The following is a 22303-nucleotide window of genomic DNA, read 5'->3' on the forward strand; positions in this document are numbered from 1 at the left end:
CTGCACTAAGTTTAACTTGTTGATGTATTACTCGAGGCACACTTCCTGTTCTTCACTTTGTTTACCGATTTTAGAAAATTCCAAAATATATGCATGTATTGTTACGCCCCTCAAGCGCCATGAGGTTCCAATGTACAGTATTTAACTGTTTCTTTGTCCACAAAGCTATATGATGGTTTGAACTGCAAGCAAAAGTGGATACGTTGTAATTAATTGTAATTCTTTCCAGTGAATGGCACCTGGGAGGGGTTGATTACTGCAGCACCCAAATGTAGGATCAGTGTAGTTGAACACAAAGGTGTGACCATCTTTGTCCGCTATGATCCCTGTGTGGAGAAGGAGGTATGTGGTTGAAAGTTGCACGTTTCGTTTGGAGTATTTGACCGACTGTTTTTAATTGCAGGATGGACTGTACACAGTTTTATTGGCGGGACAAGGAGAAACTAAGGTTTCCTGTCCATCAATGACCCAAGGTCAATCTAAACCCGCAAAAAGCCCAACAGAGGCTCCAAAACAACCACAAGCCCCAGGTGATGAGTTGTATCCCCCTCACCCAGTCTATCCTTCACCTTCAAATCCACGCAAACCTGTGGCAAATCCCATGCCTGTTCCCTATCAGTTTCAACCTCCTATACCACAGGCTGAAAATGAACCAGATACCAAACCCGTGCCTGCCCTACAGTACCCCAAACCACAACAACCTGAAGTTATTCCAGGACATATTCACAAGCCTGCCCATTTGTACCCCTATCCACTTTACCCGATGCCCAGTCCTGAAGCAGACCTTGACACAAACCCCATGCCTGTTCAACCTGAAGTTCCTCCAGGTCATGAGAATCCGCCATTGTATCCCTTCCCTATGCCATGGCCAGGAAAAACCCCAAATCAAGTTGCCAAACCAGTTCCTTCTCCACAGCCCCCTAAACCACAGCAACCTGAGGGTTTACCAGGTCATATCCATAAGCATGTTTATCCTTACCAATATCCACTTTACCCACTAATTAACCCTATGGAGGACCCTGACAAAAAACCCATGCTTGCTCCATCAAAACGACCTCAAGTTTCTACCGATCAAGAGAAGCTGCCATTTTACTCCTTATTCCCCATACCTAGCGCTGGGAAAGACCCTGACAAAAAACCCATTCCTGTTCCATCAAAACAACCTGAAGTTCCTCCAGGTCCAGAGAAGCCATTGTACGCCTTCTTCGACATGCCATGGCCCGAACAAAAACCTGAGGTACAGCTAGGTCAAGATGGACAACCAGCCTATCCCAATTCATTTTACCCTGTAACACTTGAGGATAAACCCGTTGTACCCCTTCTTCTACAGCCACAAAAACCTGGTACTCAGACCAGTCCCTTTCAGCCGCTACCTGAAACTAATCACGATCCTAAACGGCAAGACCCTGAAATTTCACAGGGTGAAGAGCATAAGCCAGTCCACCCTTATTCTTTTGACTCGTTATCAAGGTCTGAACCTAAACCAATGGACAAGCCTATGCCAGCTCTACAACAACCTGAGTGTCCTCCAGGTAATGTGCCTTGCAAGTACCCATATTCACCGTATCCTGTACCTGGCCCTGAACCATCTAAAAAGCCGATGCCTGAGCTTCCTCCGTGTAAACAGCAGCAGCCAGCCTATCCGCACCTCTATCCATTCGACCCTGTCACAAACCCTAAAGAACCAGGCAAAAAGCCATTGCCTAATCCATGGCCGTTCCAACCTAAGGTGCCACTGAGTCATGTGGAGAAGAGAGTCTACCCCTTCTTTACAACAGAGCCTGAAAATAGACCAGTTACCAAACCTGTACAACATCCACAGCCTCCCAAACAACCAAAGCCTGAATTGCCTCCAGATCAGGACCAGCAGGCTTATTATCCATACATCTATCCAGTCTACCCTGTACCTCTTTCTGAAGAGATTTCCAAAAATCCAATACCTTCTCCACAGCAACCTGAACTGCCTCTGGGTCATGCAAAGAAACCAGTCAACCCCTATCCTTATTTTCCATTTAACTCTGTACCAGTTATCAAGCCCCCACTTGCTCCACAGGCACCGCAACTGCAGAAGCCTAAGGTTCCTGGGAAAACAAATCAGGGACAAGTCCACATGCCCTTTCAATCTCAAATACCACAAATCCCAGATAGTGAAACATATTCTAATACACATTTCACTGAGAAGCCTGAAGGAAGTGAAAAACTTTTACCTATCAAACCTCTACATAGCCAGAAACCACAATGGCATCATCTACCACCATATTCTCCAAACAAGCACTCCCAACAGGTTAAAACCCCTGCACAGTCTGCTGAAGGGGAAGTGGCCCTTCATGGTTCAACACATGGCTGTGTTAAGTTTTGCACTACTGGTTATTCAAATTGCTGCCCACAGATTGCTTTTCATCAACATCTTTATCTTACCCCTTCTGATCCAGATGGTAAGGTGATTGGTGGGATCTCCCAGGGATCTCCATATGTTGCCTCTATGACGTACGGCCTTGGAGATGATATTAGTTATACCTGGCCTGCTCAAAAACCCCATGACTCTGTCCCTCCCTCCAGTCATTCGTTGACATACGAAAGTCAACAACACCACTACCAGCTACTAGGTGGCAATCCGGCATTATTGGGAAGTAATCCCACCAAGGCAGCAGCTCCTGAGATACCAATTCCCCCTTTTGTTCCTGACTCCAATATGAATTTTCCCAGTTGGCCTTATGAGACTGAACATTCTCCACAAGGCCAATCATCACCTCAGGTTGCGCCTCAGTTCGGTTTTCAGAATCCGTTTCAAAATGGCGCCATACATAATTCACCCGATATAGGTGCTATGTCTTATATTACCAAATTACTTCAGCAGCACCAACACGCACATCAAATGCCAACTCCCACGGACCTGGAAAGACCTTCCCCTTCACAAGCTCAGGGTGAACTTGGTCCTATGCCTCCCTACGCAATGCTTAAAGATGAAGAAGCAGCTGCAAATACTTCATCAGTCCGAAACTATTTCCCGCATTCGTCACTTCTAAAAAGAAGGGAATCCTCCAAGCGCGACTCGTATGAACCGAAAGGATACATGCTACTACAACGTGGTCCGCCAGGTAAAACGCCTGGTGCTTCGGAGTCCGAACAGAACATCCAGACAGTGGCTGTTGACCAAACTGTCCCCGCCCAACGTTTTGCAAGGGATCCACAACATCGGATATTGCTAGGGAAAGAACTGGCCAAGCCTTCCAACGATGACTCAAAATCCAACAAACATACCAGTCTCCCGTATGTTCCTGTAAAAGTATCAAAAGTCAAGAGATCAGTGGCTGACTGGCTTGGTAGGTCATTGTTCAAGTGATTGGAATTTTTTACGACGGTCTTTACACTGATGTGACTTGTTTGTTACAGGACTGGGCCGTCACAGTGACGGAGGAGCCGAACGGAATAAGCCAAGATGACATGCATTCATTGTACAACTATTTAATTTGACTGCCAAACTCACCAAAACATGCTCTGTTGTTGGTTATTAAATCAGTAAGTACATCATTCTTGTTGAAACTTTATTTTTTTTGCCGTGAATTAACAGTTTGGTATAAAGTACTTGCCTGCTCAGTGGCCTTGTGGTTAGTGTCCGCCCTGAGATCGGTAGACTATGCTAGACCAAAGGACTACAAAAATGGGACCCATTACCTCCCTGCTTGGGACTCAGCATCAAGGGTTGGAATTGGGGGTTAAATCACCAAAATGACTCCCCAATCGCGGTTTACCGCTGCTGCTCACTGCTCCCATCACCTCCCAGGGGGTGGAACAAGGGGGTTGGGTCAAATGCAGAGGGTAATTTCACCACAGCTCGTGTGTGTGTAACTATCAGTGGTACTTTAACTAACTTTAAAAGCCCAAATTATGTATGTATTGACACTTAACTTTAGTTTAGTCTTGACTCTCTGAATGCTTGAGCTTTTTAGACTTCTTCGTGTATAGGGATGATGTTTGATAAGAAATTATCGAGTTCGAGCCCATAATCGAATCCTCTTATTGAATCCAGATAGGTTGTTGTATATGGGGAAAAAAACACAATATTTGGTTTAACAAAAGCTCACTTATTTTATAAGAAAAATAAATAAATATTGAATGTTACCCTAAGTATATTAAGTGGGATTTTTCAGAAAAACAAATATATACAGTAACACAAAAACAACCTGTCTCTGTGATCACTATAGGTGTATAAATAATAATATAGTGTTAAATAAAAATCAGTCCCTTGGGCACAAAACTGAAAATAATACAGCTCTCCAAAAAGTGCACTTCTGCTGCTATTGGAACATACTAACTACACACACAGGCAGACAGCTAACAAACAATCCAAGACGTCTAATAAAGTTCCAAAGCCGATTAATCCATTTAGGCTCTTTATTGTTGTTGATCTTGCTTTGTCTTTTCCTATCTTTACTTTTGTCTTGCACTGGACTGTTTTTTTTTTTTTTTAAACTGAAATACACACAATGACAAATGTATAAGCTATGTGATTCAATTAACATACTGAAATGTAATACACAATATGTAAATATTAGCTTCACACAAATATACAGTACTATCATCAAACAAATACTTCTGAGTGTTGAAACTATTTCGATGGTGGAAATAGCCATTTTAAGTCCTCAAAACATCCATTGAAACAGTGCACAAAAATAGTTTTTCAATAAACATCTTAGTATCAAACTTAACCACTTTCCACCTTAATATTGAGTTACATAAACAAGTTAAACAGTTTACTTACAGACTTATCTTTTCCAAGGCTTGTAAGAGCTAACACAACTTGTCTACTTCTCAATTGTCTCATGAACTGAACAGACGTCGCCGACACGGAAGTGCCCAAACTAATGATGTGTAGTATTTTCATATCGCCACAAGGTGTCAGTAAGAGTCTACAATCAAATGGGCATAATATTGCCGTCCCACAGGGCATTTCCTGTGGGAAGGGATTCGTTCCCAGGGATTCAAATAACCAACTCTTTTTCTTTACTATAGTGGCCTCGATAACGGGAATCGGTTCTCAAAAAGGGATTCGAGTCCATGGAATCGGTTCTTTTCTTATCGAAGAACCGGTTTCGAACCGGTATGTACATTAAATGACCGACTTGAGAAGATGCTTTTTTTTTTTTTAAAGTTTCATTTTATTTATTATGAGGGCTTAATCTACACATTTCCAAATAAATGAACTATTAGGACAGTGTTTCAGAATGAACCCAGGTTTTATGAAAACAGTCTGTGACGCGTAGGGACACTCAAAAGAATCGGACCCTTCCTGGGCACCGGGGCATGAGAAGAACGGGCTCTGTTGCCACGACGTTGGGAACCGTAGTATCTGCAGAAGCCGATAAATCTCTCTTAACCATGGCGACTGGAACTTCAACGCTGGCCGAGGAAGTGTCACCAGCTAGAGTCGAGGCAACTGGTGCAGCTGTGCCGTTTAACGCCACCACCGGCACCACTTCGTCAGACTCCGATGACACCGACAGAAGTCCGGTAACGTGGGGGTCGTGGTGAGAAGTCAGTTTGTGGTGTCTCAGACCATGCTTTCTGGAGAGACCGTGTGTGTGTGCATGGACAGCTGGGGACCAACTGGGCACAGCAGTGCTGTTGGCATCTTGCCGAGGAGCCACCTGATAGTAAGGTGCATAGACAAATTCATGACGTAACTTACTGTTCAGTTTAAAGGAAGTGTACTGGATATCTCACCATCACGGGAAACGTCTTGCAGTTAACGGTGTGGGTAGCACTCACGCCTTTGGCAGAGCAAATGCCACGTGTCTGGAAAAAATTCATATTTTTTGTCATTTATGCAGATTTAGAGGCTTCTGACATCACATACTTGTATAGTGCTTTGCTACCGTCAAGGTACTCAAAGCGCTTTGACACTGATTCCACGTTCCACGCAAAGTTAACCACAACCCATCAGGAGCAAGGGTGAAGTGTCTCGCTCAAGGACGCGACGGACATGACGAGGTTGGTAGAAGGTGGGGTTCGAAACCAGGAACCCTCAGGTTGCTGGCACGGCAACTCTCCCGACCGCGCCACGCCGTCCCCAATGTACTCTTTAATCATACTTGCCAACCCTCCCGGATTTTCCGGGAGACTCCCGAAATTCAGCGCCTCTCCCGAAAACCTCCCGAAATTCAGGCGGAGCTGGAGGCCACGCCCCCTCCAGCTCCATGCGGACCTGAGTGACGTGTTGACAGCCTGTTCTCACGTCCGCTTTCCCACCATATAAACAGCTAATGATCAAGGGCGAGTTCTTGGTTTCTTATGTGTGTTTATTGTTAGGCAGTTTCATTAACGTCCTCCCAGCGCGGTAACAACAAACAGCAGTCAAGTTTTCGTCCCCCGTAAAGCAGTTCGTCTGCCGTAAACAGCAATGTTGTGACACTTTTAAACAGGACAATACTGCCATCTACTGTACATGCATATGTGACCCACCCATAATGTGTCACATTTTTGTGTTGATTTATTTATTTTATTTTGTGGTTTGAATTCGTTTTTGGAGCTGTCATTACACATTTATCAGTATTCACATTGGTCAGTAGGGGGCAGTAGGGCGTTTCTTCCCAATTGAATGCTATCACCTGCAGACCGGAAGTGTCTTGTCATTCTGATGAGAGCGACCAGTCTGTGAACAATTGAAACGTCCTGTGTGCTTTTTCCTCCTCTATAACAGGTTAGTTTTGGTGAATCAACTCACTGAATAATATCCATGTGATCTTTATAAGTTTAAGTACACATTCTGATGGTGGAGCCTAACTCTAAAGTGTTTGTGAGTTGTAGTTTGTATTTGTGAATTAATCCAGTGCACAGCTGCAGTAATCAATACAAAATTAGAGCTCCCGTTTTCTTATTGATTTTATAATGTATATTTGTATAATGTGTGTGTTCTGAAACAGTGACAGAGAATAGAACAAGGATGGACAATTCAACCCTTAACTCAACAATGAGTAGATAGATGAGTGTTATGTGTGTGTATGTGTAAATAAATGAACACTGAAATTCAAGTATTTCTTTTATTTATACATATATATATATATATATATATATATATATATATATGTAATAATATATATATATATATATATATAGCTAGAATTCACTGAAAGTCAAGTATTTCTTATATATATATATCTTAACCACGCCCCCCACCCCCCACCCCCCGAAATCGGAGGTCTCAAGGTTGGCAAGTATGTCTTTAATATACAACTACCAGTGGAGGGGAAAGTAGGAATGTTCGACTCAGGGCCCCCGGGCTTTTGTAAAGTTTGAAGATTTAATTTCTCAAAATTTCAAGTACCGTATTTTTCGGACTATAAGTCGCAGTTTTTTTTCATAGTTTGGCCGGGCTCCAGTGCGACTTATGTTTTTTTTCCCCCTTCTTTATTATGCATTTTCGGCTGGTGCGACTTATACTCAGGTGCGACTTATACTCCGAAAAATACGGTAATTTTAAATATGGAAATCATACATAAATATGGCTGTGAAAGTTCAGTAATAAGGTTGCTTCAATCAAATTAAGTCATACTTGCCAACATTGAGACCTCTGATTTCGGGAGGTGGGGGGTGGGGGCGTGGTCGGGGTGGGGCAGGGCGTGGTTGGGGGCGTGGTTAAGAGGGGAGGAGTATATTGACAGCTAGAATTCACCAAGTGGAGGGGAAAGTAGGAATGTTCGACTCAGGGCCCCCGGGCTTTTGTAAAGTTTGAAGATTTAATTTCTCAAATTTCAAGTACCGTATTTTTCGGACTAAGTCGCAGTTTTTTTTCATAGTTTGGCCGGGCTCCAGTGCGACTTATGTTTTTTTTTCCTTCTTTATTATGCATTTTTGGCAGGTGCGACTTATACTCCGGTGCGACTTATACTCCGAAAAATACGGTAATTTAAATATAGAGATCATACATAAATATGTCTGTGAAAGTTCAGTAATAAGGTTGCTTCAATCAAATTAAGTCATACTTGCCAACCTTGAGACCTCTGATTTCGGGAGGTGGGAAGTGGGGGTGGGGGCGTGGTCGAGGTGGGGCGGGGCGTAGTTGGGGGCGTGGTTGGGGCGTGGTTAAGAGGGGAGGAGTATATTGACAGCTAGAATTCACCAAGTCAAGTATTTCATACATATATATATATATATATATATATACATATATATATATATATATATATATATATATACACATCCTGAAAATATGCAAACAAAACTGTGTTTAGATAATTGATACTTCAAACTTGCATAAATAAATATTAAGGAATATAACATAACTTGGCTTCTGAGAGTTTCAAAATGTAATGAATACAATGCTAAAGTTGTTGATAAACAAGCAATTATTTTAATAATTTAATATGGTCATTTTAAATGAATTATGATAATTTAAAATCAATTATTTCAAATATGTTTATTTTAATGTATAATTCTATGGCTGGATGTAATAAGGAGTCAGGAAAAAATACAAATAAAAATACAATTAATTTTAATGTTTTTAGCAAAATATAGTAAACATGTATTTAGTTTTTTGTTTTTTCTAAATTAATAAATATATTTATTTTTAGGTAAGATAAACAATAATACAATTAATCTCTAGTCTGGATGATTTAGTTCTTGTCACCCTGTTGTCCTCCCGTCATGAAAAAAGGCTGTCCTCACTCAGGTCCGCATGGAGCTGGAGGGGGCGTGGCTTCCAGCTACGGCTGAAAATCGGGAGATTTTCGGGAGAATATTTGTCCCGGGAGGTTTTCGGGAGAGGCGGTGAATTTCGGGAGTCTCCCGGAAAATTCGGGAGGGTTGGCAAGTATGAATTAAGTATGTCTAAGAATCTGCTGTACACCCACTTTCAAAAATGGAAAATGGTTTGTTGCACCTGGATAGTGTTGCGTCCGACCAGTCTTCCTCTCAGGGAATAAAACACACTGGTCAATCCCAAATTCTTTCGGATGATATATGTTGAGGGGTTAGTGCATTTGCCTCACAATACGAAGGACCTGAGTAGTCCTGGGTTCAATCCCGGGCTCGGGATCTTTCTGTATGGAGTTTGCATGTTCTCCCCGTGATTGCGTGGGTTCCCTCCGGGTACTCCGGCTTCCTCCCACCTCCAAAGACATGCACCTGGGGATAGGTTGATTGGCGACACTAAATTGGCCCTAGTGTGTGAATGTGAGTGTGAATGTTGTCTGTCTATCTGTGTTGGCCCTGTGATGAGGTAGCGACTTGTCCAGGGTGTACACCGCCTTCCGCCCGATTGTAGCTGAGATAGGCTCCAGCGCCCCCCGTGACCCCGAAGGGAATAAGCGCTAGAAAATGGATGGATGGATGGATGGATGGATGGACATATGTTGAGTAAGAAGGACCACCAAGACAGAATAGCAACATTACCAAGTTTTACTAAAGCTTTAGGAGACCAGTCCTTACAAATGCCGTAATAGCAGCATCAAGAAGCGGTCTAAAAAATCAAACGGAAAGAGTCCGCTTATTTCAGGGGTGCCCAAAGTGCGGCCCGGGGGCCATTTGCGGCCCGCAGCTAATTGTTTACCGGCCCGCCACACATTCTAGAAATACTATTGTAAAAATAAAAAAGAACATTAAAAAAAGTGGAATGAGGTGAAATCTAACGAGAAAAAGTTGCAATGTTGACACAAAAGCTGCCATGCAGGCTGTTTTTTCTTTTCTTTTGTCTTTCTTTATTTTTCTTTTTTTTTGCCATTGCTCAAAAAAAAAATCAAAAAAAAATCCATGTTATATGAATTATTTTCAGGGCTCCAATTACTTCAAATATTTCACTTTAAAATGTTTTATGTGGTAAATATTGCATATATTGTGTAGTAGCCATATAAAAACATCAAAGTTTTCTTTGACAAAAGCGCATAAAACAAACAAAATAATAGTTCCAGCATAAAATCGACAGATATATCTGAAGTTGATCTCGTAACTTAAGTGTTGAAAGTAAAATAAAAACCTAATAAAAATGTATCACTTTATGAGTGGGGCACATTTTGGATCCCAAATATATTTAGTGATTTTTTTATTTATCTTTTCACTGTGATTACTCAAAAATATGAAACAATTAAAATCAATGGTGTCCTGCAATATTGATCTTTTAGATCTTTTAAGTACTGCATATTTCAGTTTTACTATAAAAAAAAACTAAGTTGTTTTTGACAGAAAAGCCATAAAACATAAATTTTTATTTTTATTACTTTATATCAATTTGAAGTTGATATAGAGATTTACTGTAAGTATTAAATAATTAAAAATAATAATAATCTGACTTATTTTTAACATTTTAATGACTGAGACCCTTTATGGTCCCCGGGACCCCTAAAGGTAAAATATATTTTAAAAAATCCATATATTTTGTTATGGTTTGAAAATGAAAAATATCAAAATGGCCCTCGGTGGAAAAAGTTTGGACACCCCTGGCTTATTTAGTATGAAAACAGCCCCCTCCCGCCCAGAAAGAAATACAGCCTTTTTGTTTTAAACTGATAAGGCCTTCTTCACAAAAAGGGAGTACATCATACTCCCAACAGACATTCCAGGTCTTCAAGGTGAAACGCAGAGTTCACTAACGAACATACGGAAAAAGCGCAAAGTGTACACATGGGAAAATACTAGATACTTCAAACATGACTATGGATAAAGAAAGAACACTTAAAAATATTTTCCCTATGCCTACGCTTTACTCAACGTCGTCAAAGCTCATATTTCAGCAGTCACACACAGAGCCAACATTTTGGAACAAGGATGAGGTGATAGAAGAAATGTGAAAATACAATACATCCATTCGAGGTTTCACCTTTGCATGTTTGCCCATAACTGTGGTGCATTCAAGGACCTTTGATGAAAGGCGGAAGCAAAGGCGTCACTCGGTTTTAACAACAAGGGAAGGCTTAACCCCAAGGAGATGCACTAATATTAATATAATTATAGTACCGTATTTTCTGGACCATAGGGCGCACCGGATTAAAAGGGGCATTGCCAATGAGCGGGTCTATTCAGGTCTATTTTCATACAAAAGGATTATAGGGCGCATTATTATTATTTTTTCTAAATGTGAAAGACTTCCTTGTGGTCTACATAACCATTTGGTCAAAATGTTGCATAGATTACGTTTTACAGATCATCTTCAAGCCGCTTTGTGGGCGGTCTTATTTACGTGGCTCACCTTCTCCCCGTCATCTTTGTTGTAGCGGTGTAGCGTGCAAGGACGGGAGTGGAAGAAGTGTCAAAAGATGGCGCTAACTGTTTTAATGACATTCAGACTTTACTTAACCCAAAAACGGAGCAGCATCTTTTCATCCGTGGCTCACTAGTGCAACAACAACGCCGGAAATGTGTCCCGTGACAAACCGTCCGACCGGAACTCTCTAATAACTAAAGTTCCTTGGGTGAATAAAGTGAACTCACTACACCGGTATGTTTTAGAGCTTTCATGGCGAGTTTACTGACAGATATAAATAAGAACTTAACACTACTTTATATTAGAAATGGCAACAGCGGAGGATGAATGAAGATAGAGAAAAAGAAGAAAGTTATCGACTATGTCGTCGGCACGGACCACAAAGGCGGATCCGCGCAAATTTTCAGGACTTATGCCAGGGGTGTCCAAACTTTTTCCACTGAGGGCCACACACGGAAAAATTTAAGCATTGATATTTTTCATTTTCAAACCATAACAAAATGTATTGATTTTTTTTTTTAACCTTTAGGGCTCCCGGGGACCGGTCAAGGGTCTCAGTCATTAAAATGTTAAAAGTAAGTCAAATTATTATTATTATTTTTTACAGTATATCTCTATATCAACTTCAGGTTGATATCAAGTAAAAAAAACAAAAAACAAACAGGTTTTATGCCTTTTCTGTCAAAGACAACTTTGGTTTTTTTTTATAGTAAAACTGAAATATGCAGTATTTAGTAATTAGAGCCCTAAAAGATCAATAATGCAGGACACCATTGATTTGAATTCTTTAATATTTTTGAGTAATCACAGTGAAAAGTTAAATAAAATCCCACTAAATATATTTGGGATCCTCCCACTCATAAAGTGATACATTTTTTTTAATTTTTTTTTTAATTTTTCACACTTAAATTACGAGATCAACTTCAGATATATCTGTCGATTTTACGTTTGAATTATTATTTTGTTTGTTTTATGCTCTTTTGTCAAATAAAACGTTGATGTTTTTATATGGCAACCACAATATATACAATATTTTTTCCACATAAAACATTTTAAAGTGACATTTTTTAAGTAATAATTTATTGTAACATAGATTTGTTGTCTTTTTTTTTTGAGCAATGGCAAAAAAAATAAAAATAAACAAAGACAAAAGAAAAAAAAAACATTGAAACTTTTTTTCATTAGATTTCACCTCATTCCACTTTTTTAGAATGTTTTTTTTAAATTTTTTGTAATACTATCAATTTTGCAATTTTTGCAGAATGTGTGGGGGGGCCGGTAAACGATTAGCTGCGGGCCGCACTTTGGACACCTCTGACTTATGCAGATCCCAAATACAGATCAGCAGGTACCAGAAGGTAAGAAAAAGTTTATTTTGCATAATATTGCGAAACAAACCTTACACACACACACCATAATATTCCTATGTTGAAGCACAGTACAATCTACCAAACGGTGCGGCTTCACAGCTTACCAAAGTCGTACTAAAACATTTTGATAGATTTTTTGAGCGCCGTGTGTAATGTTCTACATTTTCAATGGAACATATAACATTTTGGTGTGGTTTACTTGAGTCATATTGCAGTCTACACGTATCGCCATCTACTGGTCACACTTATCATTTCACCGTGTACCAAACAAAATAGCTTCGAGGTCGGTAAGCACAACCAAAATGATTCCGTACATCGAGTTTTGAGAAAATGAAAGGATTTTAAGTGCGCCTTATAGTCCGAAAAATATTGTAATAAATGTGTACTATTATGATTCTCTAATATCTCTAAACTTTGAAGTTTACATGATTTAGGTCAATAATGTTTTGTTATATGATTGTTTAAATTCATATCCAGGGCACTTTATATTAAATTTGTTGGGACGTTTTTGAAAAAATATACACAATTATTTTTTTAGGGGGTTTATCTCGTCGAGATATATTCATCCCATCTTTTAATGACAAAAACGTATTTTAGGTTGGTTTTAAAAATCTGTTTTCAACCAAATTCATGCATTTTAAAGCATGGAAACATACCAAGTGTGTGTTTACGGGGCGGCAGTGTTGGGTTTAGGGTGGGATGGGGGACCCTTCGGGAGCCTTCTGTGTGGGGGCCAGATTTTGGTGCAACAGGGCCGTAGCAACTACAGCTTCAAATAGTAGGCTCTTGTACAGTACATGGAAAATTATTTGATGCTTTGTACTTACAACGATGCCATCAGTCAGGGGTGCGCATACATCGTTGGTGCAGTTAGCCTCAGCGACAACGTACTCTGCAAAATACTGCGGTCCTCCAGAAACAATCTGAAACAAGTAGGTAAGTAAACTTTATTTATAAAGTGCTTTTCACAGATAAAACTCACATAAAACTGTACAAAACATGGATGAATTAAAACAACAATTAAATTCAAACAACATCATAAAAAGGTTTGTTGGCATTGTCTTGCTGAAATAAGCAGGGGCGTCCATGATAACGTTGCTTGGATGGCAACGTATGTTGCTCCAAAACCTGTACGAACCTTTCAGCATTAATGGTGCCTTCACAGATGTGTAAGTTACCCATGCCTTGGGCACTAATACACCCCCATACCATCACAGATGCGCTTATAACAATCCGGATGGTTCTTTTCCTCTTTGTTTCGGAGGACACAGTTTCCAAAAAAGTATTTGAAATATGGACTCGTCAGACCACAGAACACTTTTCCACTTTGCATCAGTCCATCTTAGATGAGCTCGGGCCCAGCGAAGCCGGCAGCGTTTTCTGGGTGTTGTTGATAAATGGCTTTCGCTTTGCATAGTAGAGTTTTAACTTGCACTTATAGATGTAGCGACCAACTGTAGTTACTGACAGTGGTTTTCTGAAGTGTTCCTGAGCCCATGCGGTGATATCCTTTACACACTGATGTCGCTTTTTGATGCAGGGATCAAAGGTCCATAATATCATCGCTTAATGTCTTTGATCATTTCGAATTTATCCGAAGGAAATTCGAAGACAACCAGTTTTTGATACATGACAAAGAACTCAGATAAAAATGTGAAACTCTAAATTGAAGTGATTGAAATGCTAATCATCCAGCATGCAAAAGGTCAAGTGTCCAGGTGCACAGAACCCACCTGTGTCGACATCCTTCCGACCTCAAGAAGAGCATATGTCGTGTTAACTGTGAAGTTGTTGAAGGTTGCCAGAGAGGCCCGGACAAAGTCCAGGGCTGTTGTGTGGTTCAGGGGAAGTAGACTGGGACAGCCCATACAGAGGTCTTCTGTTGACTCTAAACATGGACAGAAGATTTCACGTACTCTGCAGATGTCACTTTTATGGTTGGTATACTGCTCTTTAGCGCCACCCTAGTGGCTCCCTGGAGCTTTTTCAGAAATGTATTTTATTTGTAAAAAGCACTTTACATTGAGTAAACAAAATAAAAAGATAATAAAAAATAAATTAAAAATAAAAGCTAGAACAGCCATATAGCTAAAACTAGTACGCATATATCTGTCATGTCTGTGTTGATCATGTTTTTGTTTGGCCATGTGCTGTTTGTTTTTTGGACGCTTTTTAGTTCCTGGTTGTTCACTCCCTTGTTTTGTTTCCATGGTTACCCATTAGTTTCACCTGTTCCACGTTTGGACTCACACACCTGTCCCCAATCATGTCACTGTTATTTAAGCCTGTCTTTTTCTGTTGGTCGGCCTGGCGCCATTATCTGCCGTTACCCTTGTCACTCATGCGTTGATTCCACGCCATTGTTCCACGATCATTTCCATGCTTCTTCCAAGTAAGTTTTTGTTTATTCACGTCACGTTGAGCAGTTCTTTTGTTTCACGTCCTTAGTCTACGTTAAGTGTAAGTTTTTGTTTCATAGTCAAGTTTGTACCTCCGCCTTGTGCGCACCTTTAGTTTTCTTCTTTTTGTTATAGTAAAAAATAAGTATGTCTTTACTTTCACGCCATGTCCGCTCCAACTTTTATTGCATCTCGGGAAAACAAACCCGCCATAGTGCATGTCATGACAATATCTAAAAAAAGGCTTTATTAAAAAGAAGGGTTTTTAAGTCTTTTTTTAAAAGCATCCACAGTCTGTGGTGCCCTCAGGTGGTCAGGGAGAGCGTTCCACAGATGGGAGCGGCGGATGGGAAAATACATATTTTTGTTTTAATAGGGTTTCTGTAGGAGGACGACATGACACAAACCTTTTATGTTAAAATACTGAACAGATGTTTATTGGGATATGGTAAACATCTGTTTAGTATTTTAACATAAAAGTGTTTGATTGTGAGGCATTAAAAGCCACAAAATGCAACGGGTCCTTCAGACCCACAAACGCTGGCCGAGTAACAACAATATGAACATTACACAAGGGTTTTAAAGGACTGATGATCTACAAAATAAATACACCTACACTGCAAAAACTGAAATCTAAGTAAGATGAAATAACTCAAATAAGGGTGATATTTGCTTATTTTCTGTCTGATAAGATAATTCTTCTCACTAAGCAGATTTTATGTTGGAGTGTTTTACTTGTTTTAAGGGTTTTGGTCCTAAATTATATTACAGCTTGTTGCTGAGGTTGTATAACCTATATTGAGTAAAACATGCTTGAAACTAGAATATCAACTGTTGCAAAGCTGTGTCATCAACACTCACAAGTATAAAACTACTTTTTTAAAGTAATCATTTCTTATTTCAAGCATGAAAAAAAAAAATCATGATTTTGACGCAATTGTGTCTCATAATTAAAACAGATGACAGCCAAATGGACTTTGCTGTTTTATTTTCAATGAAACAATAGAAAATACGTACTCATAAAGTACAGTAAACTGACAGTTAATATTTAAACATTTAACATGTGACATTTCTAACTATTTTGAACAGAAATAGTTCATGCACATTCAGGTAAATTCCTCAAAATTACAATAAAACATTTTTGGCCGGGGGCCGGGCTGTATATATGCACACTAATTGACTGAAAGAGCACGCACTTGACGTGATGATGTCATGTTATCCATGGAAAAATGCATTTTTAGACCATATGATTTGCCTGAGCTAGTTTTTAGTGTAAGTTTGCTGGTTTTTAAGAAATGTAACGCCGAGCGCATATCATTATGTCAAGATAATGGCACTAGCTTTTACTTCATTTAAGAATATTTTTCAACATATTGAGCAAAGAGGTCTCATTTTTTTTTCTACCAAGAAAAGTGCACTTGTTATTAGTGAGAATATACTTATTTTAAGGTATTTTTGGGTTCATTGGGGTTAGCTAATTTTACTTGTTTTGGAAAGTCTTGACAAGCCAAATGTTCTTGTTCTATTGGCAGATAATTTTGCTTAGTTCATGTAAAATACCCCTCATTTTTGTAATTTCTTTTCTTGTTTTTGACCACTGACTTTTTGCAGTGTACAACTTATTAAATGAAAATATAGAAAGAAAAGAAAAAAATACCGGCAGCATTACAGTTTAAATCCATGAAGGAAAGAAGAAAGTGAATGAATGTTTATAACTGGATACATTTACATATGCATAAAAATGTGTTTTCTTTTGTATTTTTTTTTTTTTCAAAGAATTAAGTAACGTTTATGACAACCTTTTTCCAAAACACAATGTAGAACATACTTGCCAACCTTGAGACCTCCAAATTTGGTAGATTAGGGGGGGTGTAGGGGGGGCAGGGGGCACGGTTAAGGGGGAGGAGTATATTTATAGCTAGAATTCACTTAAATTCAAGTATTTCTTATATATATATATATATATATATATATATATATATATATATATATATATATATATATATATATATACAAAATAAATACTTGACTTTCAGTGAGTTCTAGCTATATATATAAATATGTATTTTATTATATATATATATATATATATATATATATATAAATAAAATAAATACTTGACTTTCAGTGAGTTCTAGCTATATATAAATATGTATTTTATTATATATATATATATATATATATATATATATACCGTATTTTTCGGAGTATAAGTCGCACCTGCCGAAAATGCATAATAAAAAAGGAAAAAAACATATATAAGTCGCACTGGAGCCCGGCCAAGCTATGAAAAAAACTGCGACTTATAGTCCGAAAAATACGGTACACATATAAATAAAATAAATACTTGAATTTCAGTGTTCATTTATTTACACGTATACACACATAACACTCCTCTCTACTCATTGTTGTATTTGAAAGTGCAATGCTTTGCAGCCAGTAGCACAGCCTTTGAAGGAAGGTATGGGCAGTGTAATATTCTGGGTTGGAGTCAATAACCAGGCGAGGTGACGAAAGTCACGTCTCTTTACTTCATACTTCAGAACCGACTCCCACACTTGCCGTCAGGGCGCAATACAACGTAAACCGTTGGCCAACCAAAAAGTAACTTTTTGTGTGGGAGTCGGTTCTGAAGTATGAAGTAAAGAGCGAAACGTGACGACAGGCTGTCCTCACTCAGGTCCGCACAAACCTTAAGTCCAGCTGGAAATCGGGAGAAATTCGGGAGAATGGTTGTTCCGGGAGAGGCACTGAAATTCGGGAGTCTCCCGGAAAATTCGGGAGGGTTGGCAAGTATGATGTAGAATGTGAGATATAACAGGATAACGCATACATTTATCATTTGTTTTCACAAAAAAGTGGGACCCCAAAAATTTACTGAGGGACCCCAATTTTTTGACTTGATGGTCCCCATTTTGAAAATTCCTAGCACCAACACTGCTTCGAGCAATATATCCTTATCCAAATAATCTCGTGTTTTTACCTTCTGTCTTACACTTGAAGGCTTTGACGGTCAACTTCCCTCCAACTCTTTCCAGCACCACGTCACAGTCTCCTTCCACTGCCTGAGTCGAGACCAAAGTCCTTGAGAACGCAACAAAGTTCAAGAGACCCGGTACGTGCGACAATGCGGTCCTACCGTCAATACTTTGGGTCGGACCGTGCAGTTAGCAACCGGCGTGGGGTCCAACACGTGACAGTCCGTCTCCAGCAAGTCCACTTCCACCACATATGCCTTGTCTCCATCGGGCTGGGACGAAAAACCATTGAGGAATGAGTGGAAAACGTACTTTGTGGGTCATTTTGACTCACCTTAGTAACAATCTTGATGTCCTCAATCCTGTTCAGTGCATATTTGTAGCCGTGAGAATGCTGGGCGTTGAGATAGTCTTGAGCCGCCAGCGCAGCCTCTTCGGCCTCGGGTGAGTCGCACTCGGGCTGCAGAACGTTGAGCTGAGCGAACCCCACCGCAAGTAGTACCACGACTACCGGGAGACTTAATGGATTCATGTCTTTCCGTGACGTCTGTGTCGGATCGAGAAAATTAGACTGACTGACAAGGAAGAGAGGGATACTTCATGCGGGCTTTCGTGTATATATAGTACAGGGAACCAGCCACGGTACATACCATAGTCCTTCCTTTTCACGTCACATGTGGGTGGTTTCAGGATTGCTGCAAAAACAAACACTTGCTGACTAAAGTCTGATGAACATATTGCAATATTGGACTTACGTGTGTGCAAAAAGCTGAGTTGATCTCGCCCTACTGTATTTTAATAACTGGTTGTACTATTTTTATTAATAGTATTTAATACGAATTAAATAAATAAATGTGTATCTCATGTATACTGTGCACATGTACATCATTTTTCCTTTTTTGTTTTTACGTAATTTTTTTATATACATGTTACAGGTTATATATCTTTTATTATTGAATGTATCAAATGTGATGAATATATAATGGGCCACAATGGAAACAAGCCTTTTGGCTTTTTGTTGCCATCCATTTGCCTTTTTAAAGCAATACATGGACTCAATGCTTTAAGATGTCAATAAACTTCTCAATCAATCATCCATCCATCCATCCATCTTCTTCCGCTTATCCGAGGTCGGGTCGCGGGGGCAGCAGCCTAAGCAGGGAAGCCCAGACTTCCCTCTCCCCAGCCACTTCGTCCAGCTCTTCCTGTGGGACCCCGAGGCGTTCCCAGGCCAGCCGGGAGACATAGTCTTCCCAACGTGTCCTGGGTCTTCCCCGCGGCCTCCTACCGGTCGGACGTGCCCTAAACACCTCCCTAGGGAGGCGTTCGGGTGGCATCCTGACCAGATGCCCGAACCACCTCATCTGGCTCCTCTCGATGTGGAAGAGCAGCGGCTTTACTTTGAGCTCCTCACGGATGGCAGAGCTTCTCACCCTATCTCTAAGGGAGAGCCCCGCCACCCGGCGGAGGAAATTCATTTCGGCCGTTTGTACCCGTGATCTTGTCCTTTCGGTCATAACCCAAAGCTCATGACCATAGGTGAGGATGGGAACGTAGATCGACCGGTAAATTGAGAGCTTTGCCTTCCGGCTCAGCTCCTTCTTCACCACATCGGATCGATACAGCGTCCGCATTACTGAAGACGCCGCACCGATCTGCCTGTCGATCTCGCGATCCACTCTTCCCTCACTCGTGAACAAGACTCCGAGGTACTTGAACTCCTCCACTTGGGGCAAGATCTCCTCCCCAACCCGGAGATGGCTATCCACCCTTTTCCGGGCGAGAACCATGGACTCGGACTTGGAGGTGCTGATTCTCATCCCAGTTGCTTCACACTCAGCTGCGAACCGATCCAGTGAGAGCTGAAGATCCTGGCCAGATGAAGCCATCAGGACCACATCATCTGCAAAAAGCAGAGACCTAATCCTGCAGCCACCAAACCAGATCCCCTCAACGCCTTGACTGCGCCTAGAAATTCTGTCCATAAAAGTTATGAACAGAATCGGTGACAAAGGGCAGCCTTGGCGGAGTCCAACCCTCACTGGAAACGTGTCCGACTTACTACCGGCAATGCGGACCAAGCTCTGGCACTGATCATACAGGGAGCGGACTGCCACAATCAGACAGTCCGATACCCCATACTCTCTGAGCACTCCCCACAGGACTTCCCGAGGGACACGGTCGAATGCCTTCTCCAAGTCCACAAAACACATGTAGACTGGTTGGGCAAACTCCCATGCACCCTCAAGGACCCTGCCGAGAGTATAGAGCTGGTCCACAGTTCCACGACCAGGACGAAAACCACACTGTTCCTCCTGAATCCGAGGTTCGACTATCCGGCGTAGCCTCCTCTCCAGTACACCTGAATAGACCTTACCGGGAAGGCTGAGGAGTGTGATCCCACGATAGTTAGAACACACCCTCCGGTTCCCCTTCTTAAAGAGAGGAACCACCACCCCGGTCTGCCAATCCAGTGGTACCGCCCCCGATGTCCAGGCGATGCTGCAGATCAATCAATCAATCAATTGTATAGATAGATAGATAGATAGATAGATAGCAGTGACGTGCGGTGAGGTTGATGGCTGGTGAGGCACTGACTTCATCACAGTCAGATTTACAAACATATGAACCCTAAAGAGTATCTTACTCACCATTTGATTGGCAGCAGTTAACGGGTTATGTTTAAAAGCTCATACCAGCATTCTTCCCTGCTTGGCACTCAGCATCAAGGGTTGGAATTGGGGGTTAAATCACCAAAAATGATTCCCGGGTGCGGTGCCGCTGCTGCCCACTGCTCCCCTCACCTGGTGATCAAGGGGATGGGTCAAATGCAGAGGACAAATTTCACCACACCTAGTGTGTGTGTGACAATCATTGGTACTTTAACTTAACATTAACTTTACACATACAAACTGTAGCACACAAAAAAACACATTTAATAAAAAAAAAAACATTGTTATGGTCTTAGCTTTACTTATAAATGAAGTCCATGCGCAGCTCCTTTTGAAGAAAACCATTGATAACTTGTTTATAGAAGTCTAAGTTTTAAACGTCTCTTTGTCTCGATGGAGATCTTCCTTTAATTATTACCTCCTGCTTCGATTGAAAGTCCAGTTTAGAAAACTGTTTTATTTTAGATATGTAATCCTCCATGTTAAACGTCCAGGCGAGAGGAAAAAACTAAACGATCGCTGCTAACTGTTGCTGCTTGTTGTCACTTATTCTGCAGCCGAGTAGTCGCATGAAGGATCTCTGGGATCACTACTGCCCTCTACCACCAGGAGGCGGGATTACTGCGAGCCTCACCCAGTGCGTCTTCGCGGCCGTTTTATGATTGCTCAGCACAAGAAACACGTTACACACATACAGTTGTTGACAAAATACACTGTACATTATATACCTCAGCTAACTAAACTATGGAAATATATAATATAGTTCATATAGCAATACGGTCTCACTGCACAGCAGGCCAGCAGTTAGCCGAGTCCGTCCATGTTGAGGCACTGAGTGATGTGCCTCGACTGGCTGCTGTTCACCGCACCGTCTCTTCTCAGTATTTGAACGGCAAATGTGAAAATTCAGCGATTTTGAATAAAAATAATCTAAAACTGGTGAAGTTAAATGGAAAATAACTGTATAGTATAATCACTGGATACATATAACAATTTAATTTTTTTTTCTTTCTTTTTCCATTTTTTTTCTTTCCATGATGGCACGTGAGGCCCCCACCTCACCTGCCTCCCCTGACTGCACGTCACTGATAGATAGATAGATAGATAGATAGATAGATAGATAGGTCTTTATTGTCATTGCACAAGTACAACGAAACTTTGTTTTCAGCACAAACCCGTTCAAGATTAGACAAACAAACAGTGTACAGGGTTACAGAACACGAACGCTGATGGGTCGCCACAAGGCACCCCCGTAAAAGATGGGAAAAAGGTAAAACGCTGGGGAAAAAGATGAGTAAAAAAATACAATCTAGACTGGGCTCCTAAGGGGGCCTAGTCTGGAGTGGGAGAAAACCTCCATGTAATGCACACAAAGACATGTTACATTTAATCACGACAAACTCGCAACAGTTGGGGCCCTGGAAGGCGACCGCTGCCGTGAAGCGCTGCCATCCGACCATCACCCCGAGAAAGAAGGAAGCGGTGGTGAAGGCGTGATGATGTAATGTTTTTTTATAGACTGAGAATAATGCCCGTAATAATGTATCAATGTGAGTTTTACTAGAAACATGAGTTTTTGTAAGGTTTGCAAATACAAAAATTAGGTTTTGCTCAATATGACAGTATAACTGTCACACTCAATATGACAGTTATTCAAACATAACTCTAAAACCAAACATGCAAGACGTCG

At 40.8% G+C, this 22303-nt stretch overlaps 2 protein-coding genes across 2 annotated transcripts in view; one reads left to right on the forward strand and one right to left on the reverse strand.

The window, feature by feature from the left end:
• LOC133575650 (uncharacterized) overlaps positions 1–3528 on the forward strand; it is a 28030-nt gene extending 24502 nt beyond the window's left edge. The window contains exons 5-7 of the mRNA XM_061928347.1: positions 230–342; positions 404–3323; positions 3394–3528. Coding sequence (XP_061784331.1) covers positions 230–342; positions 404–3323; positions 3394–3443 — 3083 coding nt within the window. The 3' untranslated portion in view covers positions 3444–3528. The remainder of the gene's footprint in view (positions 1–229; positions 343–403; positions 3324–3393) is intronic.
• A 1607-nt stretch (positions 3529–5135) lies between these two features.
• Positions 5136–18544, reverse strand: ahsg2 (alpha-2-HS-glycoprotein 2). Its single transcript, XM_061928666.1, has 7 exons — positions 18276–18544; positions 18103–18213; positions 17947–18028; positions 14298–14452; positions 13392–13487; positions 5725–5796; positions 5136–5648 (listed from the first exon to the last, which is right to left on the reverse strand). Exons 1-7 carry the CDS (start codon positions 18471–18473, stop codon positions 5271–5273), a joined length of 1092 nt encoding a protein of 363 aa, XP_061784650.1. The 5' UTR covers positions 18474–18544; the 3' UTR covers positions 5136–5270.
• Between the last annotated feature and the right edge of the window lie 3759 nt (positions 18545–22303).

The sequence above is a fragment of the Nerophis lumbriciformis genome, linkage group LG33 (genome assembly GCF_033978685.3).
Source record: "Nerophis lumbriciformis linkage group LG33, RoL_Nlum_v2.1, whole genome shotgun sequence".
NCBI classification, from domain to species: domain Eukaryota; kingdom Metazoa; phylum Chordata; class Actinopteri; order Syngnathiformes; family Syngnathidae; genus Nerophis; species Nerophis lumbriciformis.